Source organism: Leuciscus leuciscus (genome assembly GCF_965113295.1).
Source record: "Leuciscus leuciscus genome assembly, chromosome: 1".
In the NCBI taxonomy this organism is placed as follows: domain Eukaryota; kingdom Metazoa; phylum Chordata; class Actinopteri; order Cypriniformes; family Leuciscidae; genus Leuciscus; species Leuciscus leuciscus.
The window spans coordinates 7450678-7474041 of NC_138725.1; the positions used below are offsets into that span (position 1 = coordinate 7450678).

Genomic DNA, 23364 nt, shown 5'->3' on the forward strand with positions numbered 1-23364 from the left:
ATGAATAAATTTTTTGTGAATGTGGGACCAGAATTGGCAGCAAGGATTTCAGATCAAGGAAGAGATACCATGATTGGAACACTGATTAAGAACAACTCTCACTCAATCTTTCTTTCGGCAGTAGATGAGTTGGAGGTTAAGACAATTGTTAGAAATTGTAATAATAAATTCTCTACTGACTGTGATGATATTGATATGGCATTGGTTAAAAGAGTTATCGACAGCATTTCAAAACCATTAACATATATTTGTAATTTATCGTTACAAACCGGCTCATTTCCACAAAATATGAAAACAGCAAAAGTAATTCCATTATTCAAGCAAAGGAACAAACACTTATATACAAACTACAGACCAGTGTCACTCCTCTCACAGTTTTCAAAAATCTTGGAAAAACTTTTTAACAGTAGACTGGAAGACTTCCTCAATAAACATCAGATACTTAACCAGAGTCAATACGGATTCAGAGCAAAGAGTACAACATCACTCGCATTAATGGAAGTAAATGAGGAAATAATAAATGCATTAGATCAAGGTAAATATGCAGTTGGTGTTTTTATAGATTTAAAAAAAGCATTTGACACAATAAACCATTCAATACTAATTAATAAACTGCAGCTGTATGGTGTTAGGGGAGTGGCACTGGACTGGATTACCAGTTATCTATCTGGGAGAAAACAGTTTGTGGAAATGGGTGAAGATAAGTCTGAGTGTATGGAGGTTGCTTGTGGGGTCCCCCAGGGGTCGATTTTGGGTCCAAAATTATTTAACATTTATATAAATGATATATTTCTAGTTTCTAAACTGCTAAAGTTAATATTATTTGCTGATGATACTAATATACTTTATTCTGGAAATGAGTATAGTAAAGTAATTTATACTATAAATAATGAATTAAACAAAGTAAAAAAATGGATGGATAGTAACAAATTATCACTGAATATAGAGACAACTAAGGTAATAAGGTAATAGAAATAATGATAATGAATATATTAAAATTGATAATATAATAATTGAAAATGTAAAGGAAATTAAGGTATTGGGTGTGATAATAGATAATAAACTCAGTTGGAAGCCCCATATCAGACATATACAAAACAAAGTCGCCAAGAACGTTGGAATTATAAATAAAATAAAGCAATTTTTAGATTACAATTCACTTCATATTTTGTATTGCTCATTAGTTCTTCCATACTTCATTTATTGCATAGAGATCTGGGGAAACAATTATAAAAATTCACTATACTCACTGTCAGTATTGCAAAAAAGGGCAGTCCGTGTCATACACAAAGCTGGGTATTTGGTTCGTACAAATTTTCTGTTTTTACAATCAAAATTACTTAAACTTCAGGACCTGGTTCAATATTACACAGCACTGATCAAGTTTAAAGTTAGCAAGAATTTACTACCACTCAATATCCAAAATCTTTTCAGCCAGAGAGACGGGGATTATAATTTACGGGGGGACACAAAATTTAAAATGCATCTGGTCAGAACCACCAGGAAGAGTTTTTGTGTGTCTGTATGTGGGGTAAAAATGCAGAATGGGATGAATTCCACAGAATGGGATGAAGGACGAACATAGGCAATCTCCTAATATACATTCTTTTAAATCATCATATAAGAATATGGTCTTTGAAAGATACAAAAATGAGGGGTTGTGATTTTCACTGATTATTGTTGTCATCATTGTTATTATACTAATTATAGTTATTGGGGTAATGTTAGTGATAATGATTAGTTATTGAATTTTTTTTTTGATATTGATGTTTATTAATATCATTATTATTAAATACATTATTATTAAATTGATAGTCTATTAATGGTGTAACTGTTATTGTTATATTAATTACTACTATTAATTATTAATCCATAGATATTGTAATATCATACAAGGTAGTTAATTGTGTGTGGCAAGGGGGTGGGATTGAATAAGCGTTAGCTTCTTCCCACTCCTTTTTGAACAAGGACGTATTTTCTTTTTTTTCTTCTTTTTTAATTTTCTTCTTTTTTTGTGGTAAATATCGATTGTATTGTTTGATTGTTGTTTTTTAATTTGTCTTATTGTTCAAATAAACTTTTTCAATTCAAATATATATCAAAAATCACATAACATTAAATCTCATTCAATTTCTCCATACTTTTAAAATACATTTAGTAAGAAATGGAACTTAAATACAAAAGTACTCTGGTTGAATTTACCACGTAGCTTACACCATTTATAGAAGCAGACAAGATAATTTTTAGAGGAGTATATATTTTTACTGTTAAATGAAAAATGCTGCCTGGTCCACAGCCTCATATAATTCCCGTACAACTGTTCCTTTAAAAAATACAGCCAAAAGCACTGAGGGGGAGGGGTTTACAACCATCCAACATTTTTAAGGTGGAACGAATAGTTCGACGAATAAGGAACTGGCGAAAAAGGAGCTGGAGTCAGCCTCGTCTTTCACCTTTAGTAACTGGAGTCACTTCAGTTCTAAAATAATAATAATGGAAGGCTACTAGTAAAGCTGAATCTGCGTGGCCCTGATTGGCTGCGGGGGTGTCCCGTACGCGCGTGCGTTGGCGGCCGAGGACGTCACCGCTCGCTCTCTTCCCTCATACCCCTTTTCCACCAACAAGAACCGGGTGCTGGTTCAGAGCTAGAGCTATTGCCAGTTCGGAGTTGGTTCGACTGACGAACCGGTTTGCGTTTCCACCGGCCAGAGAGCCACAACAGAGCTATATCTTACGTCACTGCATACGTATCATGTTGCCCAGCAACGCTAGAGCGGCAGCGCCAAACACAAACACACCAGACTTGTTCGAGATGCATCGGCTTCTCGCAGAACGATCAGCACATGAAATCAAAGCACTGCGAAAGCGATCAAAAAGCACAAGGAGTCGTATGATCTCCAAACACTCCCGCAGCTCTGATCGGTCCACGCTGCTCCGATGCATCTCGAACAAGGCATCAACAATAATAGACGTTGCGTTACTATGGATGCTCATGGGTTTGCGAAAATAAATCGGCATCCAAACACGGCGAATCCAACGCGTTCGTGCAGCTCGCCGTAACTTACATAGACGGATATTATAATCGAGCTGCTATTAGCTCGACTAGCTGCTATTTAAAAATGGCGGTCACAAGTTTCTCTTCAGTCTTGTTGGCCACGGTAACCCCGCCCCCAGCCTCTGACGCAAGCGGTTCTTTCTTGGCTCCGTTCTAGACCCTGCAATGATTTGGTGCTACTTAAGAACCAGTTTTACTGGTTCGGAGCTGGTGCTTTGGCGGTGGAAAAACAAAGAACCGATTTGAAACTAGGCTCTGGCTCCGAACCAGCACCAGCTCTGCCTTGGTGGAAAAGGGGTATCATTGAGAGTTTCAGCGTCGAGTCTTCTGAGGTGAGGAGAGCAGTTCACGGTATTTATCATATTTACACAACCATCACACACACTTTATACAGTTTGATTAAGCGACAGGCTCATTTCTGTATTGTTTTCATCGATCACAGCGATACTTGTGCGTCTTTTTCTTCCTTCTGAAATAAACATTTAGTGCAGCAGTAGCGAGCATGAGGAGAATATGTTGAGTTCATTCAGACCTTGCAACATGACATCATGACTTTGCGTAAACATACACGCCACTTTCAAGTCAAAAGTGGCGTGTTATTATCTATACGCATTTTGAGCTATCCGCGTGTATGTTCACGCCGAAACGAACCGTCATCTTCCGCGTGTATGTCTACGCTGTTAAATGTCCGAGCGAAACGGAGCAAAATGTACGTGAAATCATCATGTTGGTCCCCTTTGGAAAACGTGTAGATGTCACAGACAGTTTAACAGCCTCAGACGTGAATCTTAGACGTACCATTATCCCCGGACGTTTGCTAATCCTACCACTAAATCTAATCATAACCATTTCTTAAAACTATAGGCTACAATTATAAAGAAAAACAACAGACAGACAAGTATAATCACAATAATTTATTTAATGAGAAAATGTCAAAATCGGTACCAAAAGTTGTTCATGTGACGATGTGTCGCAGTCCTCTCTGGCAGTGGTTTTGTATGAGGTAACAGACAGAGCAGAATTTAAGTTATTAATTCAAATCCATGAAAACGTTAATCCGTCTTCGGTTCGGTTCGCTGAGGGCTGCGCGGCAGTGCGCACTTCATTTCAAATGTGAATGTGCATGACGCAATCTGTGACGAAGCAGGCGAGACGAGAGCCAATGAGCGTTTGATATTACTGCCGTAACCATAGTAACCTGTCGCTTCTTGAGGGCGCAATTTTTTAATTTGAATTCATAACAAGCGCGGGGTTTGACGTTTACGGTCAAGATGACGATTACTGGATAAAGGGCTGAGTTTGGATCTTTTTCTTGCAAATAATAATGGATTCTGAAGGTTTGGATTACATCAAGCTAATAAAATTGGTGTATTTTTTGAATCGATGTTGTGTTGTAAGGTTAGTATAATTATGGTTCTATAGGAACCATAAATAAATTATTGTGATTATACTCGTCTGTCTGTTGTTTTTCTTTATAATTGTTGCCTAGGTACTTTTAAGAAATGGTTATGGTTAGGTTTAGGGGTAGGATTCGTGGCTCAAACTATCTTTTAATGCCATATTGTTCATAAAAATGCCATTTTCCTACATATCTGTCCATTACGTTTTATCATTTTAAAATTGTCCATAAAATGGGTATGTTTAGGTGTGGGAAGATTAACCCCAGTGACGGGTAGGTTTAGGGACTTTTAGGGAGTTGGGGTAGGTCATATCTATATATACAGACTAAGTAATGTAACGTTAAGTCAACGGCGTTGATAAACACGCTGAAAAGCGATTATGCGTGTTGATAGCACGCCAAAAATGGAAATCGAATTGGCGTGTCATACATACGCCATTTCATGAGATCAGTCTGGCATCACAAACCTCTTAAAGGGAAACTCCTGATAACAAGGCTTTAGAAGCCACCATACTCCTAGTAGAATGAGCTCTAACCACCAAAAGGCACGGCTGGCCAGAGGACTCATAGGCAAGAGAGATAGCCTCAACTATCCACTTGCTGATTGTCTGCTTAGAGGCTGGAAGACCCTTCTTAGGTGATCCAAAGCAGACAAACAACTGATCTGATTTTCTCCACGGGCCAGCCCTGTGGACATAAGTATGCAGTGCTCACACTGGACACAAGAGATTCAGTTTTTCCTGGTCCGAAGAAGCAAACGGAGGAGGACAGAAAGCCTGCAGCACAATAGGCCTCGGAATATTGGTCGGCACCTTAGGGACGTATCCCTGCTTAGGGTATAAGAATGTCTTGACCATCCTGGGTGCATACTCGAGGCAGGTGGGAGAAACCGAAAGGGCCTGAAGGTCTCCGACTCTTTTGAGGGACGAAATAGCTAGAAGAAAGATGGTCTTGAAAGTCAGACATTTTTCTGAGACTGAATCTAGGGGCTTGAATGGAGTCCCTGATAGGCCTTCCAAAACTATTGCCAGGTCCCAAGCCGGCACCCTAGTGCGAGTTGCTGGCCTCAGCCTTAAGGTGCCACGAAGGAAACGTATGACCAGGGGGTCTTAACCCAAAGATGTACCACCCACCGGGGCATGGAAAGCCTCAATGGCTGCCACGTAGACCTTTAAGGTGGAAGGACATAAACCTGATGCAAAGCGATCTTGCAGAAACTCAAGTACTGTGTTTACAGAACAGTTAACTGGATCCCGCTGATGCTGGTGGCACCAGGAAGTAAAAACTCTCCACTTTAGTGCATATCTTTTCTTCGTAGCTGGAGCTCTGGAGCTTAGGATGGTCTCAACAACCTCAGTTGAGAGACCAATCGCTATGAGTTGTGCTAGCCTGACTACATCAGAATTCGTACTTCCGCTCAATTTCATTTTGCTTCTGTACTCAGTCTGAGACAGCGTAATAGCTTTCCGTTTTCCTCCGGCCTGAAAACAGCCGGCCAATCAACGAACAGAGGACGGGCTGAGAGCCGTGACGACGTAGACACTGATTGTACCGTGGATGCATAGATTTACTTCACATAATCTGCAAAAGTCGTTCACAGCCATGTTCACTCCGGTATTTCACTCGATGGAGGTTATTACGTGAGGACTTTTTTTGTCCAATAATTAGATATCCAGTTTTTTATATCTGCTATGCATTAATTTTGTGAATTGGTAAGCTAATGCCATGCTTCCCAATGATATCTCCTAAGGGTAGCATGTACAGAGTGAACAGCAACGGTCCTAGTACAGAGCATTGTGGTACACCATACTGAACTAGTGATCGATAAGACATCTCTTCATTTACTGCTACAAACTGATAATGGTCAGATAAGTATGATTTAAACCATGCTAGTGCAATTCCACTAATGCCAACATAATTTTCAATTTCTATTTAAAAGGATGCTGTGGTCAATAGTATCAAATGCAGCATTGGGTCTAACATACATGTTGTCAGAATGTTGTCAGAACCGACTCGCGTGCCGACTGGAGAATGGTGCCGACTCGCACCCGTGTCCGACACAGTTGGATATTTTTCACCCGTTTGAGCAAAATTTGCGGGTCACCCATCGGGTTCCCGAACCCGTGCAAAACTCTGGAACTCAGTGCAAAGAAAAGTCTAGTGTGAACGGCCATTAATAATTAAAATGTTTTTAGTCAAATAAATATCAATCTCAAAGTTGGTGTCAAAACATGGCAGTATTGTATATTTTAATGTTAATATGTTAGATAATTGTGTCATTGATCAATTTAATAGTTCTTGCTAAAGAAACATGGGATTCGTGCCTATAATGTTATAAAGATAATAATTGGAAGATAAATTTATATAATATAATATATAATCAATTTGAATATAATCAATTTATAAAGAGGCATCAAATTATCATAATATTTTATAACAGTTGTCTACTTTCTACTATTACATCAGGGCTCACTTTCATGTCCTTCACTTTATATTCCTCTCTTTGAATTATTTTGATGCACTGAAAATTAAATGTAATATTTGTTTCTTTCCTGTCAGACCCGATGGAAGTGAAGGAGGAGAGTGAAGAACTGAGTGAAGTGAAGGTGGAGAGTGAAGAACTGAGTGAAGTGAAGGAGGAGAGTGAAGAACTGAGTGAAGTGGAGGAGGAGAGTGAAGAACTGAGTGAAGTGAAGAAGGAGAGTGAAGAACTGAGTGAAGTGAAGGAGGAACATCATGTCAAACCTGGAGGAAAACCTCTGAGTCGCTCAAAGACTAAAAAGACATTTTTAAAGAAAAGAACAGCCAAGAAATCTTTCACCTGCACTCAGTGTGGGAAGAGTTTCACAACCAAACAAAGTCTAGAGATTCACATGAGGATCCACACCGGAGAGAAGCCGTTCACATGTGATCAATGTGAGAAGAGTTTCAGTCAATCATCATCCCTTAATGTTCACATGATGATCCACACCGGAGAGAAGCCGTTCTCATGTGATCAATGCTGCAAAACATTTCTTAGTGCATCAGACCTGAAGAGACACCTGAGAGTTCATATGAAGGAGAAGCCACATTCATGTTCGGTGTGTGGAAAGAGTTTTTCACTGCAGCAATATTTACATACACATGAGAAAATACACACTGGTGTGAGAGAGTACATGTGCTTTGAGTGTGAGAAGACTTTTACTACAGCGGACAATTTAAAACAGCACCAGAGAATTCACACTGGAGAAAAACCTTACAAGTGTTCACACTGTGACAAGAGATTTAGTCAGTCAGCAAATCTGAAAACACATGAGATGATCCACAATGGTGAAAAACCTTACAAGTGTTCACACTGTGACAAGAGATTCAGTCGATCAGAACATCTGAAAAGACATGAGATGATCCACACTGGAGAGAAGCCGCACACGTGTGATCAGTGTGGAAAGAGTTTTGCTTTTAAAAGTGACCTGAAGAAACACCTGAGAGTTCATACAAAGGAGAAGCCACATTCATGTTCTGTGTGTAGAAAGAGTTTTTCACTGCTGCAATATTTACATAAACATGAGAAAACTCACACTGGTGTGAGAGAGTACATGTGCTTTGAGTGTGAGAAGACTTTTACTACAGCGGACGGTTTAAAACTGCACCAGAGAATTCACACTGGAGAAAAACCTTACAAGTGTTCACACTGTAACAAGAGATTCAGTCAGTCAACATATCTGAGATCACATGAGAGGATCCACACTGGAGAGAAACTACACACGTGTGATCAGTGTAGAAAGAGTTTCTCTTTTAAAATTCACCTGAAGCGACACATGAAGATCCATGCAGTGGAGAAACCACATCAACACAGTCTGAGATCACGGTAAGTAGTTTACTGGCATGTGCTGAGAAACAAAGTCTCTTCTTTGTAAGTTAGCCACACGTCACCCTAGGCATAAACATTTTTTTTGTTGGTTTCCGACTGACCCAGTCAATTTATGTGCGACCCAAATTTATTTTATGAGCTTGGGGAAGAAATAATACAAATTAAATAAATACACATAAAAATCTTTGACGCGAACTATAATTAACGTTTTTGTACAGCACCGTTTTTGTATAGCACTCTTGCGATGCAAGATGCCTGTTGTCCTCTAGCAATGCTAACAAATGAGGCAGCTACACGGTCTTTCACACATCGTTGTCGTCACTTACAAAGGCGACACTTTCCGCATCTGCGTGGAGTGTGTGACGCCCGTTTCACACATACTCCATTTGCAATGCGTATGCGTTGCGTATTTTTTTCCGTACCCATGTTAACAGGTTAGAGCTTTCACACTGCATACGCAGTGCAACACGCACCGCATACGCACTGCAAACGGAGTATGTGTGAAACGGGCGTGAAAGCTCGAACCTGTTAACATGGATATACGCACTGCAAACTCAGAGAATGTGTGAAACGGGCGTTACTCATTTGCCCCCGCCGAAAGTTGTACAGACCAAAATAGACGAGCTGAACAGTGTGTGTGTGTGTGTGTGTGTGTGTGTGTGTAACATGCTGGGACAAGGTGATAGAGTACATGTAGTACAGGTAGGCTATGCTATGAAAAAATAGAGTATCCATCGCTACTGTAAAGTACAATTAAAAAAAGAATAATCATTTAGGCTAACCGTGAGACAGATGGTATACTGTAGTTGAACACCGTCATTAGAACTCTATAACCGCCAAAACCGTGTAATTAAAATATTTTTTACAAACATTTTTTTTTATCATAGAGAATGTTTAAATACTAATTCAAAACAATTGTTAACAGTCTGTGTTATTAATGGTCTACGTCGTTTCCAACTGTATTTGATTCTTTGCCAAATACCCCCTGAACGACCGCCAATCATTTGAGATAGAAATAAAAGCTATGACTATGATATAGTGATGTGCCATTATTATGAGATTTATTAAACAAATGAAAAACATTTGCAATAATAAACATTAGCAATAAACATTTGCAATAATAATCATTAGCAATAAACATTTGCATTAATAAACATTAGCAATAAACATTTGCAATAAACATTTGCAATAATAAACAACATATCATTACCGATAACTGATTGTGCAGTTTAATTACCCCTTGACTGTCCCCAAACATGTTTGATAAAAGAAACATATACAGTGTGTATATAGCCTATATGATGTGTATTACATTTTAGCTCAAAAACAATTGTAATAAAAGATAGGATCATAAGATGCGCAATATATCAGGAGACATGGTTTTTACCACTTAATTAAGTTTTGTTTTGTAGAAAGCCTTTCTTTAAAACGAATTTCGTTTTTTTTTTTAATTGTATCTTAATTTTAATAAATTATTTAATATTTAATAAATTAATAAATAAAAAGCAAATATAGCAGACAATATAATAACCATGACATGGAGGCGGCGGTGCGCATTCACTTGCATTGCATTGTTAAAAGCCTTTCTTTAAAACGAATTCTGTTTTGTACAAATTGTATCTTAATTTTATAAATGTTTCATCAACCAATTCCATGTATTTAATAAATAAAAAGCAAATATAGCAGACAATATAATAACCGTGACATGGAGGCGCCGGCACGCCGTGTTCACTTGCATTGCATTGTGAACTAGAGCACATCTCATCGTAAATGAATGAAACTCAGCGTAGGCCTATGCCTCATACATTAGCATTAAATATCTTTGCTGCATCCTTTCTAGAACAGACAAGGACTTTCTTGCGGCTCGCATCAGCAGAGCATTGCATCGTCCATAGACCGCAAAACAATCTGCGGATGGCGGGCGGGTGCGGCTTTGAAATTTGGTCAAAAAACGTTGGTGCGGATGATGAGTTTTGTAATGCGGTTGCAGATGAACTAATACCCCATCCGCGTATCTCTATTGATAACAACATTGAACATGAATAAATTGACCCATGACCTCAACTGACAACCAACCGGACCCAAACGTTTTTTTTTTTCTATGCCCTATAGCCAAATCTCTCCTCTCCACCTATAGCCGGTGTGTGGTGAGCACAGGACACTTTGTTGATTGATTGATATCCATTAACCAACAGAAATGTCTTAATTTGTCAGGACAGACCAATGCAAAAAACAAACAAATTCGCTCTCTGGCTGAGTGAACCCACGCTACTCGTTTGAGCTGCGCAGAAAATGTATTTGAAAATGAGGATGTTAATTTTTCAATATCCAAAACTGAAGCCTGCAGTTGAAATACAGTTTACATTTTTTTATGACTGTCAGTGTGCATTGAAACAAATCTTTATGTATTTAATTTGCAGGAAGACCTACACTTCGGGTATTTAAGGAAGAACTGGCAGACATTTGACCAGGCGACCCATGGCCTTGGGCCTGGTTTAATGGGAAGCACATTCAAGTTCAACGTCTCCTGTCTAAAAGAAAAAAATTAAAGCACCTAAAAAACACCTATTTTTTGTGATATGTTGCTGTTTTATAAATTTAATTCACTGGAAATGTTTTGTAATAGTATAAAAAAGGAAAGTCATAATTACACTTGAATTGATTAATTTATTGTAATATTGGACTAATATTAAAAGATCGTTCAATAAAAAATATATAGTTTGTGAACTGATTATTTAATCAACGTTTGTTCTTTCATGTTCTTTAATACAAAGAATCTCCACAACAGTCATTGAATGAAAAGACAGTAACAGCAAGGAGAAACAGGGTTCCAACTTCCTACGCATTTTTCATTCAAAATGTCATACTGTTGTAAGGGTGGATTACGGTTCAGGCTGTAGGACTGCTGAATGACTAAAGAAACATTTCTGCCAGGACCACTGATGCTACGCTTGATTATCAGTAAGATGGTAGAAAACTGTATATTTCCTGTCCAAAGTTTTGGTGCTAAAAAGGAGAAGGATCTACCGCCAGCAGTCGATTTTGATATTCTAGGTATTATTAACTGGCCGGAATTTTGAGATCGCAATAGACGTGAAGGACTATAATGCGTTAAGAGCTCGCTCAAGTACTGCGGAGCTAAACCATTTAGTGCTTTGTAAGTAATCAGCAATATTTAAAAATGTATACGATGTTTAATAGGGAGTCAACAGTGCAGTGTTGACAGAACTGGGCTAATATGGTCATACTTCCTGGTTCTGGTAAGAACTCGAGCTGCTGCGTTTTGGACCAGCTGTAGTTTGTTAATTAAGCGTGCAGGGCAACCACCCAGTAGAGCATTACAATAATCTAGCCTTGAGGTCATGAACGCATGAACTAATTGTTCCGCATTTGTCAATGAGAGCATATGGCGTAATTTAGATATATTTTTAAGATGGAAAAATGCGGTTTTACAGATACTAGACACGTGACTTTCAAATGAAAGATTGGTATCAAAGAGCACACCCAGGTTCCTAACCGACGACGAAGACTTAACAGAGCAGCCATCAAGTGTTAGACAGTATTCTAGGTTACTACGTGAGGAAGTTTTTTGTCCAATAATTAGAATCTCTGTTTTTTCAGAATTTAGAAGTAGGAAATTACGAGTCATCCAATTTTTTATATCTGCTATGCATTCCGTTAATTTTGTGAATTGGTAAGTTTCGTTAGGTTTTGAAGAAATATAAAGCTGAGTATCGTCAGCATAACAGTGAAAACTAATGCCATGCCTCCTAATGATATCTCCTAATGGTAGCATGTACAGAGTGTACAGCAACGGTCCTAGTACTGAGCCTTGTGGTACGCCATACTGAACTTGTGATCGATAAGATATCTCTTAATTTACTGCTACAAACTGATAACGGTCAGATAAGTATGATTTAAACCATGCTAGTGTAATTCCACTAATGCCAACATAATGTTCGAATCTATTTAAAAGAGTGTTGTGGTCAATGGTGTCAAATGCCGCACTAAGATCAAGTAACACTAATAGAGAGATACAACCACGATCGGATGATAAAAGCAAATCATTTGTGACTCTAACGAGAGCTGTCTCGGTACTATGGTACGGTCTAAATCCAGACTGGAAATCCTCGCAGATATCATTTCTTTCAAGAAAGGAACACAGTTGTGAGGATACTGCCTTTTCTAATATCTTTGACAGAAAAGGTAGATTCGAGATCGGCCTGTAATTGACTAATTCTGTAGGATCAAGTTGCGTTTTTTTAACAAGCGGTTTAATCATAGCCAGCTTAAAGGTTTTTGGTACGTATCCTAGAGACAAAGACGAATTAATGATATTAAGAAGAGGATCTATGACCTCTGGGAGCATCTCTTTCAGTAGCTTAGTCGGTATAGGGTCTAGCATACATGTTGTCGATTTAGATGATTTAACGAGTTTAGTAAATTCTTGCTCTCCAATAGCAACGAATGAATCAAATTTTTCCTCAGGGAGACTACAATGCACTGCCTGATGCGATACTGTAGTAGACGGTTGCATAGTTATAATTTTGTCCCTGATATTATCAATCTTATAAGTGAAGAAGTTCATAAAATCATTACTGCTATGTTGCTTGGAAACTTCGGTGCTTGAAGCTTTCTTTTTCGTTAGTTTAGCCACCGTTTCAAATAAATACCTAGGATTATGTTTATTTTCTTCTAATAGGGTTGAAAAATAAGCAGATCTAGCAGCTTTTAAAGCCTCTCTGTAAGTAATCGAGCTCTCCTTCCATGAAATGCGAAATACCTCTAGTTTTGTTTTCTTCCAGTTGCGCTCCATTTTTCTGGCTGCTCTCTTAAGGGCCCAAGTGTGCTCGTTGTACCACGGCGTTGGACTATTTTCTTTAATCTTCTTTAAGCGCAACGGAGCAACTGTGTCTAAAGTGCTGGAAAAGAGAGAGTTAAAAGTTTCTGTTGCAATATCAAGTTGTTCTTAGCAATCCGGGATGCTGAGATGATGAAACTGATCAGGAAGATTATTAATAAAGCAATCTTTAGTGGCAGAAGTGATAGTTCTAACATATTTGAAACACGGAGTCGGCTTTGCAGCCTTGGCTAAATGTAATTTACACGAGACTAGATAATGATCTGAGATGTCATCGCTCTGCTGCAGAATTTTTAACGGCATCAACATCTATTCCGTGTGATAATATTAGATCTAGAGTATGATTACGACGATGAGTAGGTCCTGACACGTGTTGTCTAACTCCAATTGAGTTTACAATGTCTTTAAATGCCAATCCCAATGCATCTTTTTCATTATCGATGTGTATATTAAAATCACCAACAATTAGTACTTTATCTGCAGTCAATATTAATTCTGATAGAAAGTCTGCAAATTCTTTGATAAAGTCTGTATGGTGCCCTGGTGGCCTGTATACAGTAGCCAGCACAAATCTTAAACGTGATTTATCGTTTATACTATATATTTTTACATTAAGCACCAATGCTTCAAAAGAATTAGATTTAAAACTTGATTTCTTAGTGGTTTTGAAAATATTACTATAAATTACAGCAACACCACCCCCTTTGCGTTTCAGACGAGGCTCATGTTTATAACAATAATCTTGCGGGGTGGACTCATTTAAAGTAATGTAATCGTTTGGTTTTAGCCAGGTTTCTGTCAAACACAGCACATCTAGGTTATTATCTGAAATCATATCATTAACAATGAGTGCTTTTGAAGTAAGCGATCGAATATTCAGCAACCCAAGCTTTAGTATTTGCTCATCTGTATTTTAGCTGTTTTTTATTTGTTGAACATCAATAAAAATTTTAACCTTAGATGGGTTTAAACGTTTTTGGGATTTCCAAGTTCGGGGAACAGACAGTCTCTATATGATGATAGCTAGGTGAAAGAGGCTCTATGTGATGGGATTTATCTGACCTTGGTGACGCGAGACCGCTAGCAGACGGTCGGTTTAGCCAGTCTGTCTGCTTCCTGACCTGAGCCCCAGATTGTCATGTTTGAGCTCTAAGACTATGTGCCATATTACTAGAGAGAAGAGCAGCACCATCCCAGGAGGGATGAATACCATCTCTTTTCAACAGGTCAGGTTTGCCCCAAAATCTTTTCCAATTGTCTATGAATTCTATATTATTAAGCGGACACCACTTAGACAGCCAACCATTAAGCGAACACAATCTACTAACTATCTCATCACTCCTGCGAACAGGAAGGGGGCCAGAGCAAATTACAGTCCTTGACATCGTACTTGCGAGTTCACACACCTCTTTAATATTAATTTTGGTGATCTCCGACTGGCGGAGTCAAACATCATTAGTGCCGACATGAATAATGATCTTAGAGAATTTACGATTAGCATTAGCCTGCACTTTTAAATTTGCTTTGATGTCAGGCGCTCTGGCTCCCGGCAAACATGTGACTATGGTGGCTGGTGTCTCTATTTTCATGTTCCGTGTAATAGAATCGCCAATAACTAGGGCACAATCATTCTCAGTGGGTGTTTCACTGAGCGGGGCAAATCGATTTGTTATGGTAATCGGAACGGAAGAGTGTTTTTTTGATCCGCGACTAGAGCGATCCCTCACTGTCACCCATTTGCCCGGCTGCATAGGCTCTACTTCAGCCAGAACCGACTCATGTAAAGAGTTCACTATGCTAGGCGCATCCAAAGTAGTATTTAAATCTCTAGCACTCTTACTATCCTCAATTAAAGTTTGGATGCGTGTTTCTAATTCTGAAATCTTCTCTGTCAGCCTAACTGTCTCCTTGCATTTATCACATATAAATCCTATATTGCCGACAGAGAAGGCTATGCTAAACATGTGACATGAAGTGCAGGTGACAATAACAGGACAAGACATTACTCACCGTGTTTGTTGACTGATTCTTACTTACCTGAGCTTTTTATGAACTCAAAGGCGCGGGCGCACGAGAGAAAAAAAAAAAAAAAAAGATAGCTGAGCGCACGGGTGGCGCGTTAACAGGCTAGCATGTTGTGCTAACGGAAGCTAGCAATGTCAGGTTAATCTGAGATGTTGGGTAAGCTGTATTTAGTGGTAGTATAAACAACTAGAAATTGTAGTAAATGATGGTTCAAAACAAAGAAATACGAGGCTTAAACGGAGCTTACAGCACCGAAGCAAACACACTCACAGAAGGCAGCGAGGCAGACAGACAGGACAATCACCGAGGGCGGGGTCTATGCAAAAACCACAGTGTCAATCAAACCACGTCGGTGGGGCTTGTGCAATTCTACATCACATTGCGTATAATCTTAGAACAGCTCATTCTGAGACAGTGCTTATGAGTTATTGAGATTGTAAAAAAAACACTGGGTAGATTTTTATCATTCTAGGGTGGTTTTGCTCACACACTGCCAACACATTTATGTTCAAACACCATGTAAAAGTGAATTTTGCATAATAGGTGCCCTTTAACGCTTGATAAGTTGCAAAATTAAAAAAGAAAATGTATTACAGAAATGATTAGATATATTTAACTTGTTCAAGCAAAAACTGTAGCAAAATGATCATTTAAATGTTTTTTTTTTATTTTTTTACTTTCTATTTACTGATCTCTGACAGTAGGTGGTGCTCATGTAAAACAGAAATACAGCACTATACAGGGCTCTACTCTGCGAGTAAATGGTCACATTTTGCAACTGTTTTAAGAGAGAGCTGCCATTTCTGCAGCATACGAGAAACATCACAGAGCTGGCAGATCCATTGAGAAAGCATTAGCCCATGATTAAGGCCCTGTTTACACGAGAACGCTTGTGGGTGAAAATGTAAAAATATTTTATCAGATGTGCCTTTCGTTTAGACGGCGACGCCGTTTTTGGGGCTTAAAAACGCAAAAAAGTGAAACCACCCTCCAGAGTGGAAATCTTAAAAACGCTCCACTGTCGCTTTTCCATCTAAACGGTAAAAACGCAAAAATCTGCTAGACAGTGAAGGCACCGATCAGTGCTTCACATTGCCTGGAGTGCATACTACATTGAATTTCAGGTAACCCTTCCTTTTACAGTCCCCTAATTACTAGGTATTTACCTGGTAAATAAATGGTAAGTTATAGTTGGTTATTGGTAATTACCACAGGTAACAAGTATGTAAATGCAGAGAAACTACAAACTAATTACTAGGTATTTACCGGGTAAATATATGGTAAGTTATAGTTGGTTATTGGTAATTACCACAGGTAACAAGTATGTAAATGCAGAGAAACAAACTAATTATTAAGTATTTACCTGGTAAGCATATGGTAAATTATAGTATTTTAGTGTTTAATTACTTAAGGTGATTAGTATGCAATTACAGAGAAACTACCAGGGAAAAAAAACACCACTGTTAAATATCAACTCAACAAAGTACTGTGTACTTGTTACCTGTTTAGGTTGGTAATCACTCAGATTTAATTGTGTACTTCCTCAGAATCTAGGCAGCCAATTTTTAGAAACACCTCCAGTATTACCCATCAATTCAAGTTAGGTTTGTAGTTATCCTAGGGTTATGTTGGTAACAGTCCATGTTTATTTATTACTATCTTGAAATTAAGATGGTAGTTTCCAATAAATTACCTTGTCTTACATAGTTGTTGTTCATTGCTACACCCATTTATAGAGGGTTTATCAAATAATGTACCTTACACTTACTTGGTAACTACCCCGCAGGAACAGTTTTTCCTAATGTCATGGCACATCTTAAATACTGGGTATGTTCTTGCAGATGTTTTTACAATTTACTCAGTAAGTAAAGTGCAACTGTACTGTAAAATGAAGTCTTGTTTATTTCCACGGTATTACCGGAATTGTACCATATAACCTGATCATTCCCTTTTACATATAGTCAACATTTTTTACCTCTTATGTCCTGCAACGTTACCAAGGAAAACATGACAACTTACTCAGTAAGTAAAGTGAAACTGTACTGTAAAAGGAAACCTTTTTATTTCCAATATTAGGACACTCATATAGGGCATCATATTTATTAAGAAACTAACTGTGCAAAGATGATTAATATAAATATGTATTATAATGTTTTGTACTAATGTACTGTCATATTTTTAACTTTAATCAACTTAATAGTTGGTAACACTTTTAATTATTGTTATTGATTATTGTTAATGTTAGTTTATAGTATGTAACAATACCAATACAGTATTTATTAATGTTAGTTTATGTTAATTTTAGCATCTAATACATTATTAAAATCAAACGTTGTCACTGTGAACATTAGTTAATGCACCATGAACTAACTCTCACTCCGACATCATACATTTCGGGAATAGCAACTCGTGTGAAATGACTGCGAGATGGCAGCTGGTATCTTTTGTCGAGTGTTTATATTATTCCTCTTTTGCGTTGGATGTTCTGTGCAGGTTCTGTATAGGAGCTATGGGACACTTCGGCATGCAACAACAGACCCGAAGACGCCTTTCTCCGACCTCCGAGGTCACAGCAGACCTTAATCTAGGAATCGTGCGACAAATATCTTGACTAATGGACTAAAGGAGACATACTCTTCTATCTATCCATGTGTGGAAATATGCTTAGATTATATGTGTTCTTAGCCAGTCAGAAACCAGCTTAGACCCCTTGGTGTAGGGTATAACTGCTGTGATCTTTGTAACTGTAAGCAGGTCGGCATACAAACTCCTTCTTCCGTCTTGAAGCTGACTTCTGCTGATGAAACTGCAAACTATCTTCAGTAAAACTTTTCTTCAATTTATTATAATTCTGACTCCGGGTCTTCTTTCAAACATCTGGTCCTTGGGTCCTAAACTGTTAAACCCTAACAGAAGAATGTCATATAAATCTAGGATGATTGAAGGGTTAGGAAATCAAGGGATAATTAAAATTATTTAATTAAAAAAATAAAAACATTATTTTGATTTCATTGAGCATAAAAACAAAAATATAACTGTTAAATGCAAACTGTGCGTATTTTCTAAAGAACTTTCTACCGCTATTAACTCGACCAGCAATTTGTTGAAGCACTTGAACAGAATGCATTCTATGACAAAACTTGTCGCCAAGGAGGATAACGTTACCCACGCCCGAGACGAGAGCGGTGCAACAAGCTAGATTGGATTTTTGGTTCAGGAACGGGAGGGAAGGTAACTTCTGGACAGGTGAAGAGAGCTGTGAAGAGAGCTTTTTATAATGTGTATAAAACAGGTAAGCTATTTTAGAATCTATCTATAGTGGTTAGAAGGATTGTTCTATTGTTCAAACATGTTGGGGTACTTTAAATCTCATAATTATGCATTATTAGACTTAAAATAATGGCGGGGGTGGTGGGGGGTGGCGCAATGGATAAGACACATGCCTTTGGTGTGAGAGACCCGGGTTCGAATCCACTGTGAGACACCAATGTGTCCCTGAGCAAGACACTTAACCCCTAGTTGCTCCAGAGGCGTGTGACCTCTGACATATATAGCAATTGTAAGTTGCTTTGGATAAAAGCGTCAGCTAAATGAATAAATGTAAATGTAAATGTTAAAATGGCATGTCCATGGAGAGCTTACAGGGACCCTTTCAAATAAGTTACTTATTACTTGTAACTTATTTGATGGGACCTCTTTAGGCTGTCCGTGGTCAGTGCATTATTAGTCATATTTCATAACTATAAATGTTTTATTGCTTAAATCATAGCCACCAGGTGCTGAGATATGGCCGGGTGAGTTGTTGGAAAGATACAAGTGAGTTGTTGGAAAGATATGGGTGAGTTTTCAGAAAGATACGGGTGAGTGCCCCCAATATCTCAAGTTAGGGAGCTGAAACTCGGTATGTGTACTAACTGGTCCACGCACAGTGGAATGGGCTCAGTCTTGTCTCTTTAGCGCCACCAGGCGCCAAGATATGGTAGTGCATCATCCTTATTTTTGCCCCTATTGAGCTCAAGTCTTGTGGGCATAGCAATTGGGCCGCAACTGGTCTATTGGACTTGGTCCCGTGTATCTAGCCCCACAAGGCGCCGAGATATGGATGGGTGAGTTTTTGGAAAGATACGGGCAAGTTGTTGGAAAGATACGGGTGAGTGCCCCCAATATCTCAAGTTAGGGAGCTGAAACTCGGTATGTGTACTAACTGGTCCACGCACAGTGGAATGGGCTCAGTCTTGTCTCTTTAGCACCACCAGGCACCGAGATATGGTAGTGCATCATCCTTATTTTTGCCCCTATTGAGCTCAAGTCTTGTGTGCATAGCAATTGGGCCGCAACTGGTCTATTGGACTTGGTCCCGTGTATCTAGCCCCACCAGGCGTAGAGATATGGATGGGTGAGTTTTTGGAAAGATACGGGTAAGTTGTTGGAAAGAGTTGAGCCCCCCAATATCTTGAGTTCCATAGGTCCACTTGTGCTGAATTGTACCATGAAACAGCTGAAAAAAAAGTTGAAAACAGCATCCCATCTGTGATCTATTTGACAGGGTCCCTGTAAGCTGTGCGTGGTCCATGCATTATTAGGTCATATTTCATAATTATAAATGTTTTATTGTTTAAATCCTAGAGTACAGTGCACAGGGAAGACAATCCAAACTGGGACTCCAAGAGCCATTAAAGACAATAAAGAGAAAACAGGAATTGCAACTTTGCTGAGCAGAATCATTCGTGTGATATCATCATCTTAACCTTAAAAGCTAAATACAAAATTCTTTACCGTGATGTTATGTACGGAAGCATATTTGAAATAGATTCTTAAATTTGTTATTCCACAAGAATAAACAGCAGTGGTCCTAGTACTGAGCCTTGTGGTATGCCATACTGAACTTGTGATCGATGAGACATCTCTTAATTTACTGCTAAAAACTGATAACGTTCAGATATGTATGATTTAAACCATGCTAGTGCAATTCCACCAATGCCAACATCATTTTTGTGTCTATTTAAAAGAATGTTGTGGTCGATAGTGTCAAATGCAGCACTTAGATCGAGTAACACTAATAGCGAGATACAACCACAATTGGATGATAATAGCAAATCATTTGTGACTCTAATGATAGCTTTGTGACTCTAATGAGAGCTGTCTCGGTACTATGGTACGGTCTAAATTCTGACTGAAAATCCTCACAGATATCATTTCTTTCTAAAAAGGAACATAGTTGTGAGGATACTGCCTTTTCTAGTCTCGTTGACAGAAAAGGTAGATTCGAGATCGGCCTGTAATTGACTAATTCTGTAGGATCAAGTTGCATTTTTTTTAACAAGCGGTTTAAATTTTCGGTACATATCCTAGTGACTAAGATTAATTAATGATATTAAGAAGAGAATCTATGATCTCTGGAAGCATCACTTTCAGTAGCTTAGTCGGTATAGAGCAGGGGTCGGGAACCTTTTTTCCTAGAAGTGTCAGGGTTCTGTCACTTCGGTCTAGTTAATTTCTTGGTTTTGTGACAGAGCTCTGACACTCCCTGTTTTGTCTCGTCTCTGTGTGAGTGCGCGGTTCCGAGCGCGCTCGGGCCGTGCACTCACTTGTCTACGTGCCTTGTTATATGTGCGGGGCGTGGTGTTTGGATCCCGACACGTCTGTCTGGTTAGGTTTCGGTTCTGTGTCGGGATTCGGACATCAATGCTCCGCGTGTTTGTTTTCTTTTGTGAGCGCACGGAATGAGCTTTCGCTTGTTCTCGTGCGCTCTGTCTTGTCACGTGAGCGCGCGCGGTTTCGAGTTCGCTCGAGCCGCGCGCTCTTCTGTCTGCATGTGTTTTTTCTTGTCTTGTGCTGTGTAGCACACAGCTTGTTTTTCACTGGCTGTGTGCTTTCATGTTGTCATGTTTTGTGTGAACACGTGGCTTATGAGTTTTCACTAGCTGCGTGTTCATGTCTCGTTTTGTGTTCTAGTCCTGTTTGTTGTGAGCACATGGCTTGTCATGTGTTTCCTTGTGCCATGTGCTCTCTAGTCGATTGTCTAACCCCGCCCACCTTGTTACCTGATTATTGATTCATTTTCCCCACCTGTCCTCCCTCGTTACCTGCTTTGTTTGCTCTCCCTATTTATTCTCTTTGTGTTTGCAGTCCTGTGCTGGTTCGTCGTCGTATCTATGCTGTGTGTTTCCCTGCTGTCTAGTCAAGCTGAGTCAAGTCTAGTCTGTCTTGTTTTTCCCCCTCGGGGTAGTTTTGTTTGTATTTGTTTTATTTTATGCTTAATAAAAGCCCATTTGATCTGCACGTGAGTCCTCGCTACTTCCACCTACCCTAACCCTGACAGAACGAACCAGCCATCAGAGGACTCAGCAGAAAGATGGTCATCTTCCTGTTTCCATCTCCCAGTGCTTGCCCCTCCACTTGTCAGACGATGAAGCACTATGGCAAGCTCTTTTCTCTTCGCCAAGGGGTGTCTACAGTGAAAGAGTTTGCCCATCAGTTTGTCATCACTGCAGAGGGGCTTGACATTAACAACACTGCGCTCAAGGACATTTTCAACAACGGCCTTAATGAGCCTGTCCGTGCCTGGGAGATGGGAATGCTGGGGATTCTTTCATTCTGGCAGTTTGTGGGGTACGTATACAACCGTGGTGAGGAGGGAGGCCTTCCACCTCTTGGCCCACCTCCTATTCATCTCACAAGCTGCCAGGTCCCCAGTCCTCCGATGACCCCTTCGGGGAGAGGGAGGAGGAAGAACAGTTCCGCCTCATCTGCCTCCTATCCACTGGCGGCTGAAGAGGCTGCAGCGCCCCCACTGGCGGCTGAAGAGGCTGCAGCGCCCCCACTGGCGGCTGAAGAGGCTGCAGCGCCCCCACTGGCGGCTGAAGAGGCTGCAGCGCCCCCACTGGCGGCTGAAGAGGCTGCAGCGCCCCCACTGGCGGCTGAAGAGGCTGCAGCGCCCCCACTGGCGGCTGAAGAGGCTGCAGCGCCCCCACTGGCGGCTGAAGAGGCTGCAGCGCCCCCACTGGCGGCTGAAGAGGCTGCAGCGCCCCCTGTGGCGTTTCTTGAGACTGCAGCAGCACCACCTTGCTCACGGAAACGGAGGAAGAGAAGGAGGGCTCCTGTTGCTCACTCAAGGCCAGTGGTCCCAGTTCCCGTTCCGGTGGTCCCTGTGTCGGGGGTCCCAGTGTCGGTGGTCCCGAGTCCGGTGGTTCCAGTTCCAGTGGTCCCTGTGTCTGTGGTCCGGAGACGGAAGAGGAAAAGAAAGGCCTCCTCAACGACTTGTCCGGTGGCTCCGGGTCCGGGGACCGTCCCAGAGGTGACTGCTATCCCTGACTCGCCGTCCAGGCCCCCTGCCCTGCCGGCCCCGCTCAAGCTGCTCGCCCTGCCGGCTCCGCTCAAGCTGCTCGCCCTGCCGGCCCCGCTCAAGCTGCTCGCCCTGCCGGCCCCGCTCAAGCTCCTGGCCCTGCCGGCGCCGCCCAAGCTCCTGGCCCTGCCGGCGCCACCCAAGCTCCTGGCCCTGCCGGCGCCACCCAAGCTCCTGGCCCTGCCGGCGCCACCCAAGCTCCTGGCCCTGCCGGCGCCACCCAAGCTCCTTGCCCTGCCGGCGCCACCCAAGCTCCTGGCCTTGCCGGCGCCACCCAAGCTCCTTGCCCTGCCGGTGCCACCCATGCTCCCAGTCATGCCGGGTTCGGCCAAGCTCCCGGAAGCGGTCCCAGAGCCCGTTGCCAGCCCGGAAGCCGTCGCCAAGCAGCCTGCTCCTCCTTATATGGCCTTCCTCACTATAGTCCCTGTCTTTCCCAAGCCTGGCCAGCCTGCTCCGCCTGCCCTGATGGCTCTGCCCTTGCAACCTGTCCTGTCGATGCCACCCAAGGTCCCAGCAACGCCCTGGCCCTCAGCCAGGATTCCAGACCCGCCGGAATCTCCCTGGTCAGTTCCTCCAGCACCGCCCTGGCCCTCAGCCAGGATTCCAGACCCGCCGGAATCTCCCTGGTCTGTCCCTCCAGTTCCACCCTGGTCTTCTGCCATGACCCCAGATCTGTCTGAGCCTCCCTGGCTCAACCCGCCCGTCCCTCCCTGGTCCCTCTTTTTGACTTTGTGGATGTTCCTGCTGGCTCTGACTTGGCTCCCCTCCCTCCCTCCCCACTTTGTCTCTGTGTCTTGATCTTCCTGTCTTGTGTTGTCTGTTGGTGAGT

At 40.9% G+C, this 23364-nt stretch overlaps 1 protein-coding gene across 1 annotated transcript in view; it reads left to right on the forward strand.

Moving 5' to 3' along the window:
* The window catches only part of LOC309477270 (uncharacterized protein), a gene marked incomplete at its 5' end in the record, with an annotated part of 53621 nt that extends 42624 nt beyond the window's left edge, over positions 1–10997 (forward strand). The window contains 2 exons of the mRNA XM_082140467.1: positions 7014–8301; positions 10725–10997. Coding sequence (XP_081996593.1) covers positions 7014–8301; positions 10725–10749 — 1313 coding nt within the window. The 3' untranslated portion in view covers positions 10750–10997. The remainder of the gene's footprint in view (positions 1–7013; positions 8302–10724) is intronic.
* Positions 10998–23364: the final 12367 nt, after the last annotated feature.